The sequence below is a fragment of the Aquarana catesbeiana genome, linkage group LG05, assembly GCF_042186555.1.
Source record: "Aquarana catesbeiana isolate 2022-GZ linkage group LG05, ASM4218655v1, whole genome shotgun sequence".
NCBI lineage: Eukaryota > Metazoa > Chordata > Amphibia > Anura > Ranidae > Aquarana > Aquarana catesbeiana.
In genome coordinates this window covers 457,235,720-457,244,183 of record NC_133328.1, presented here as the reverse complement: position 1 = coordinate 457,244,183, position 8,464 = coordinate 457,235,720, and the positions used below count along the sequence as shown (strand labels likewise).

Below are 8,464 nucleotides of genomic sequence, written 5' to 3'. Positions count from 1 at the left end.
GTTTAGGAAAGGGAGCTAAGCAGAACTGATTACACTCCTTGAGATAACACAGGCAGAGTAAACAGGACAGCTCAGAATTTCTGGCACAATCAACAGAATTTTTTTTTTTAACTTGGGTAGTAACTTTTTTAAGTTTTTGAATGGGAGTAAATAAGAGAAGTTCATTGTTAAAATTTACATACACTTTAATGCGTAATAGATTTAGATAACTCTCAGTTGAACAGAGTGAAGCTCACAGCTGAATTGTGCAGTCATTTACGTTTAGATGAAAAATGTATTTCTATCTTTTGTGTGTGTGTGTAGGCTTACGTTTATCTATACCATATAAATTGGAGCGAATGAAGTTGAGTTTGGATATACTGTAGAAATGGTAGAAATGTTCATATACCCTATGTTAATCTTTTTAAAATCCTTTATTAATTAAAAAAATCTATTTATCAATCTACTCAAGTTTCTGATAACTTTCACCTAAATTTCAAACATTTTCACCTAAAAGTCAGTAAAAAAAGTGTGAACTTTGGGTCAAAGTTGCGTGGATCTTAGATAAAAAAAAAGAAAATGTAACAAAAGTTGAACAATCAGATTGCAGTGCGTTGTTCTGGATAGGGATAATTATTCCTTGCACTTAAACAAAAAAGCCTCTGATGGCTTATTTGATGTACTCTCCAAAGCTAGGTATACACAGACAGTTTTTTTTAAATTCAAACAGCGCATCCACACAAGCGATATGGATGCATGGATCTCCCCTGCGACACTATTGTATTCTCACAGCAGGGGCTCCTCCCTGTCAGAATACACTGATCAATGCTGCAGCCATTGGCTGCAAGTGCTGATCGAATGCTGGTTTTCCAGCAAGAATGTTCGACAGAAGCAGGTCTAACGACCAGCTTCTTTTTTACAAACGGGTACACACAGAGTAGCATTTAGCCGGTTTTGCCAGCTTTTACATGTATGCAGCTGCAGGAATACGTCTAAATCACATGCAATCCTGCACCTGTAGGTAAACCACTCTGCTATTTAGCAGATGCACAGGGCTGCCATTAATTCCTAATGGCATCCTCATGCATTTGAAAATGCAGCTCGTTTTCTGGTGTGGGAAATGGCATGGTGCAAAAGTAGGTGTGAATGTAGCCTTAGTCACTCTTCATTCACAGGAATGAAGAGTAGGATTTTTGACCTAGCTCTGATTTATGACCCTAATCCCAGTGCTTTTTCTAGATCGGTGTCTCAAAGTGCTAAAGTCGATGGCAAACTAGCAACTAAGACGGTCAGCAGTGGCAGCCTTCAATTTTCTCTCAGTGCCGGTTTACTTTAGGTCCCAAGCCATACCCATCATTGTCCTTCCTTGCCCAGGTGTACAGGTGAATTCTGTGAGGTTGGTGATTTATGAGTGTGGAATAACTACAATGTAAAAGCAGAAACAGGTTTATTGGGTTAGGCAGTATGCAGTAATCAACCAAAATGTCAGCTTACAGAACAAGTTGAATCTGATTAGCTGTACTACTTAAAGTTCAGCCATTTTTTGGGGTTTTGGATAGAGTGGGATTTCTACTGCTATTTAAGTCTCCATTATAGAGACTTCCCTTCCTTGTCTTGGTAATCATGGTTTCAGGCAGACAGTGTGTCAGGGTATTTGTCCAGCAGCAAAACAGACAGAAATGTAAAAAAAAACAAAACCTTTTTTAGTAAAGGGGAAGAAGGCCAGAGCACTAGTCAGGTATTTATTACTGTGCCCTGAGTTTCTTTCACCACTATATATGAACAATTGACACAATATTTACCCAGAAATTCTCAACTCTTTATTCTTTGGTGTAAAATGTGTAATACGTCAATATAAATCAATGCATCTTTCATATACATATATGTACATTATAAAGATATATACAGCAAATGTTCCGACCCATTTTATGATGAAGGGACTATATGGCAGATACCCCCTTAGACAACGGAGCCAGTTCATAAAAAAGATCAGTTCTTAGCTTAGAGGCACCATACTGTACAAAATCCATCCTGATTTGTCAACACTGTTAAGAATTTCATAAGCATTATGGAGCATAGTTATGTCACAACAGCAATATGGCACAGACTAGATGTGTACATCAGTGGCTGTAAACTACTTATTTTCTCATCAATATATTAACAGAAAATTGTCAGCTGACATAAAGTGCAATTACTGTTGTGCAACCAAATAAGGCAAGGTCGGGTTAGGTTAAGGGCAAATGTCAGTTGGAGATTCCGAAGTAGATAGGGTAAGGTATGATAGCCAGGGCGCCATTTCTTGGGCATCCAACCAAGTGCATCAAGTATAATTTCTTCAGTGAAATAAGAGGTCCTTGGTCCCATTAAATTAAAATACAAAGGGTACTTCTTCTTCTTAGGTTATTTCAGCTGGTCCAAAAATAAAGTAGTACAAATAAACACAAATATGGTAAAGAAAAAACAATGAATGTGGATGATGCAAGTAGGTGCGTTCCTGATCCGAGTCTGTGGACTCCATCAACTGCCTCTTCCAGTCTAAGTGGTGAAGAGGAACACTGCACTAGTGGCACTTGGTAGGATGTTGCTCTTTTTTCAGATCTATCTGGACTAGAGCCATCACTTGGTCTTTGGCCATTGAAAAGTAAATACCTTCCTCTGGAATCTTGCTCCATCCTAAATAGCTCGTATTCAGTGTGTGGAAGCCTAATACCCAAAGCCACACAACCGTTTGTGTGAGTAACATCTTGCTCCACACCTACTTTCCAGGAACCCTCCGCTCCACACTCGTTACCATTGAAAACGTTGAGTAGAGAAGCTGTGGCATAGTCCATTGGAGTCACCTTCATATGATTTACTGTAAAAAAAAAAAAAAAAAGAAAAAACATTGAACCTGCAAGAAACTCAGTTTGTGCCCTAGGGGTCAACACACACTCACTATACTGTATCTATGGGGTACCAGCATTGTCACTTTAGACCGTTTTACTGTTTTTAGCTACAAAAACCTCCTTATCTCCTCATCCCTATTAAATAGTTTTGTAGTTCACAATAGATAGCTGTGAAAGCTGATAAGATTGTTTAGTAAAAATTAATATGGGTGAATCACCATTGGGTTATAGCGCCACATCCCTTTTAATTAGACAAAACTGGAAAAAGAGGTATTGGGACTTTTCAGGTGCATCATACTGAATGACAATATTTCATTAAAAATAATATATTCAAAAATAGGTTAAAATTCAAAGTCCATGCACCCATGCATCTCATCACCCTACTGCTCCCCCCTTCTCCTTTTCTTCTGTTTGCTCTCCTTCTCTCATCTGCCCCACTACTTCCCCACTGAGACACCCTAAGGGGTGACTATACGACTCTATATTATAGTTCTCTCCTACACTAAACTGAAACATCTGCTCGCTCATCGCGAGCGACATGTACATAGGTACCATCTAATTGGTTGAAGGGAGAAAGATACCTGACTGTTAGCACTGTCACACTAACCTGCTATTGAGCAACTCATCCTCAGACTAGGTTATGGCTCTTCCAACATAGCACCATATATATATTTTTGTCTCTTTCTCTGCTGATGTGTGTTGTAGCAGTTATGCTATGTTATGTTCTGTTACTCTTCTATCTAATTTAATAAATAAAGAATTTGAAAAAAAAAAAAATCAAAAAAGTCCACATAAAAACCTTAACACTCCAAACCCATTTCATATGATCCTTGTTTTCAAGGAGGTATAGTGGTGACAAAATCCCGACATGTTTCACCCTCTGGGTTACATCATATATTGTCTGATACTGGTTGTGGCATTCTATCAGATAAACACAGGATGCTATGACCAGTAGCAGACAATATATCCCCTGAAAAAGCCCAGAGGATGAAACATGTCAGGATTTTGTCACCACTATACAGCCTTGAAAACAAGGATCATATGAAATGGGTTATGAGTGCAAATGTTTTTATGTGGACTTTGAAATGTAACCTATTTTTGAATAAATAATTATTTTTTTCATGAAATATTGTCGTTCAGTATGATGCACCTGAAAAGTCTCAATACCATTTTTTCCAGTTTTGATAAAATTTTTGATTTTGGTTCTTTTATGACTTTTACATTTGTGCTCATAAGTTTACATACCCTGGCAGAATTTATGATTTCTTGGACATTTTTTCAGAGTATATGAATGATAACACAAAAACATTTCTTTCAGTCGTGGTTAGTGTTTGGCTGAAGCAGTTTATTATCAATCAACTGTGTTTACTCTTTTTTAAATTATAATCACAACAGAAACTACTCAAATGACTCTGATCAAAAGTTTACACACCCCAGTTCTTAATACTGTGTATTGCCCCCTTTAACATCAATGACAGCTTGAAGTCTTTTGTGGTATTTGTGGATGAGGCTCTTTATCTTCTCAGATGGTAAAGCTGCCCATTCCTCTTGGCAAAAAGCCTCCAGTTCCTGTAAATTCTTGGGCTGTCTTGCATGAATTGCGTTCGAGATCTCCCCAGAGTGGCTCAATGATATTGAGGTCAGGAGACTGAGATGGCCACTCCAGAACCTTCACTTTATTCTGCTGTAGCCAATGACAGGTCAACTTGGCCTTGTGTTTTGGATCATTGTTATGTTGGAATGTCCAAGTATGTCCCATGCGCAGCTTCCTGGCTGATGAATGCAAATGTTCCTCCAGTATTTTTTGATAACATACTGCATTCATCTTGCAATCAATTTTGACCAAATTTCCTGTGCCTCTGTAGCTCACACATCCCCAAAACATCAGCGATCCACCTCTGTGTTTCATAGTAGGAATGGTATAACTTTCATCATAGGCCTTGTTGACTCCTCTCCAAATGTAATGTTTATGGTTGTGGCCAAAAAGCTAATTTTGGTCTCATCACTCCAAATGACTTTGTGCCAGAAGGTTTGAGGCTTGTCTCTGTGCTGTTTGGCGTATTGTAAGTGGGATACTTTGTGGCATTTGCGTAGTATTGGCTTTCTTCTGGCGACTCGACCATGCAGCCCATCTTTCTTCAAGTGCCTCCTTATTGTGCACATGTTTTCAGAGAGTCCTGTATTTCACCTGAAGCCATTTGTGGGTTTTTCTTTGCACCCCGAACAATTTTAATGGCAGTTGTGGCTAAAATTTTAGTTGGTCTACCTGACCGTGGTTTGGTTCCAACAGAACACCTTATTTTCCACTTCTCGATAATGCCCTCGGATTTTCCGACGAAAAAAGTGCGATTGGATTGTGTTGTTGGAAATTCTGATCGTGTGTGGGCTCCATCTGACTTTTTCCGTTGGAATTTCCGACACACAAAGTTTGAGGGCAGGCTATAAAATTTTCCGACAACAAAATCAGATCGGTTAAATTCCGATCGTGCGTACACAAATCCGACGCACAAAGTGCCACGCATGCTCAGAATAAATTAAGAGACGAAAGCTATTGGCTACTGCCCCGTTTATAATCCCGACATACGTGTTTTACGTCACCGCGTTCAGAACGATCGGATTTTCCGACAACTTTGTGCGACCGTGTGTATGCAAGACAAGTTTGAGCCAACATCCGTCGGAAAAAATCCATGGATTTTGTTGTCGGAATGTCCGATCAATGTCCGATTGTGTGTACAGGGCATTAGGGTTTGAACACTGCTGATTGGCATTCTCAATTCCTTGGATAACTTTTTATATCTCTTTCCTGTTTTATACAGTTCAACTATCTTTTCCTGCAGATCCTTTGACAATTCTTTTGCTTTCCCTATGACTCAGAATCCAGAAACGTCAGTGCAGCACTGGATGACAGATGCAAGGGTCTGTCAGGAGTCCAGAAACTTATTGACCTTGTATACACACACACTAATTACAAGCAATCAGATCACAGGTGAGGATGGTTACCTTTGAGTACATGTTATCAGGCCAAAATCGCCAGGCTATGTAAACTTTTGATCAGGGTCATTTGGGTAGTTTCTGTTGAGATTATGATTTAAAAAGAGTAAATACAGTTGATTGATAATAATTGGCTTCAGCCAAACACTAACCGTGAGTGAAAAATGTTTTTGTGTTATCATTCATATTCTCTGAAAAATGGCCAAGAAATCATAAATTCTGCCAGGGTATGTAAACATATGAGCACAACTGTATATTGTCTAGAATACTTACTGCTGTTTTGCAAGAAAAATTACATATTTTTGTTTAGCCAAAATGTCATGTCAGGTTTACAAATGTCCCCAAGGTTAGCTCTTTTTATTCTTGGCCTTCTATATAAATGATCATTTTTAATTATTACTTTTAATACCTATATATTTATTTAATCTTTTATTTTCCTTTCTCACATTTCAAGCATGGGCACCTGTTGCTATGTTCCATCATTTATGCAGAGATACAATTAAACTACCATGTCTTACCTTTGAAGACAAATTCTGTCCCTCCCATGACCTTAGTTGATGTCACTCCTCTGCTGTAGCGCCCCTTGGCATAGATAGTAAAGGAAGGATGCTTGCAGATAGGATCTGAGTAGTGGTAGTAATATCCTTCCCAAGTATTGTTTTTATCATGGAAGATAAAGTGTCTGGTGAGGAAGAGTACTTCTGGTCGGACCTCACAGCGCTGACTCACCCATTCTCCATTCAATCCAATAGTTAGGTCAGCTTTGGGAGGTAAGATTGGAGGGTGGTGTTCATCAGATCGGAGGATGACTCTGCAAGCCATGCATGATTGATCATGGTTCTGAAAAAGAAATATAAAGAAATCAGAGCATAAAATACAGTTTGTCACATACTAATTACAGTAACTGAATTTGGGGCTACGGTTATTGTTTTGAAATACAAATATCAAAGTTGAATTACAGGCAAACATCCACATACATAGATTAAATATATATGTTGTTTTAGCTATCATATGACTGCCGAATGCTCAGATCTCGGTCTGGTCGGAGTGGTGACCAGTGACTGTCAGTTGCTGCTCTCCGCTCTGCTCCTCCAGCGCTTACTGGAGTGTGGGGCTGGGAAAAGGGCGGGTGCAGCTGGCTCCAGCTCTCTCAGCTGTGAGGTGAGCACAGTTGTCAATCAGGCATTTGGGTGGATTCTGACAACAATGTTGGGATCCTTTCAGAGCCTGGAGCAGCTCTGCCTCGTCAATGCCCACTATCAGCTGTCTCTGGATCATAGGAGAACAAGAGTATGTGAACTCCTATGACCCACAAGTGAAGTATGCCATAAAAAAGCGTTGGTCATACTTCTCTTTTAAGGAAATACACTTTTCTTCTCCCAGCCTGTAGGTGGATAATGAAGAAGCAACTGATGCTATCATCGCTCTTCTCACTCAGCTCTCTTCTCCTATCAGCTGTTAGCTTGTTGGTACATTTGTGTGCAGCACACCTTATTGGTGTGCTTACGCTGAGGACTTTTTTACACCATGTGTACAGCATAACAAACCCCTGATGGTCTGAAGGGGATCTGACACTTTAAAGTAGAACTTTAGACAAAACTTTTTTTTTCATATTGGATTGAGCAAGAAAGGTTTATAACCCCTGTAAGGTGTATTTTTGCCATCTTTGTGTCATTGGGGAGATTTACCTTCACTTCCTGTACCATAGCCAAACAGGAAGTGAGAAGAAATACCTGCAAGTAAAGAGAATTCCTTGGGGACCCCCAGGTCACCAGAACTAGTGTCCCCATCGGAAGATTTATCCTCTTTTACTTTTCTGGGAACAACACAAAGTTTGGGATTTTCTTTTACTTTCACTTTGAATGATAATGGTAAACAGGACAAATAGAGAGGATGAATATTGACCTGGCCCACCCTTTGCAGCTATAACAGCTTCAACTCTTCTGGGAAGGCTGTCCACAAGGTTTAGGAGTGTGTCTATGGGAATGTTTGACCATTCCTCCAGAAGCGCATTTGTGAGGTCAGACACTGATGTTGGACGAGAAGGCCTGGCTTGCAGTCTCCGCTCTAATTCACCCCAAAGGTGTTCTACTGGGTTGAGGTCAGGACCCTGTGCAGGCCAGTCAAGTTCCTCCACCCCAAACTCGCTCATTCATGTCTTTATGGACCTTGCTTTGTGCAAATCATTTGGTGGAGGGGGATTATGGTGTGGGGTTGCTATTAGGGGTTGAGCTTGGTCCCTTAGTTCCAGTGAAGGGAACTCTTAAGGCATCAGCATAAAAAAGAAATTTTGGACAATTTCATGCTCCCAACAGTTTGGGGATGGCCTCTTCCTGTTCCAACATGACTGTGCACCAGTGCACAAAGCAAGGTCCATAAAGACATGGATGAGTGAGTTTGGGGTGGAGGAACTTGACTGACTTGCACAGAGTCCTGACTTCAACCCGATAGAACACCTTTGGGATCAATTAGAGTGGAGTGTCTGACCTCACAAATGTGCTTCTGGAAGAATGGCCAAACATTCCCATAGACACACTACTAAACCTTGTGGACAACCTTTCCAGAAGAGTTGAAGCTGTTATGCCACGTACACACGAGCGGACTTTACA

General features: G+C 40.0%; 1 protein-coding gene across 1 annotated transcript in view; it reads right to left on the bottom strand.

Moving 5' to 3' along the window:
• Positions 1–1,776: 1,776 nt before the first annotated feature.
• The window catches only part of APCDD1 (APC down-regulated 1), an 84,366-nt gene continuing 77,678 nt past the window's right edge, over positions 1,777–8,464 (bottom strand). The window contains 3 exon segments of the mRNA XM_073631337.1: positions 1,777–2,492; positions 2,495–2,833; positions 6,374–6,695. Of these exon segments, the coding sequence (XP_073487438.1) occupies positions 2,380–2,492; positions 2,495–2,833; positions 6,374–6,695 (774 nt within the window). The 3' untranslated portion in view covers positions 1,777–2,379.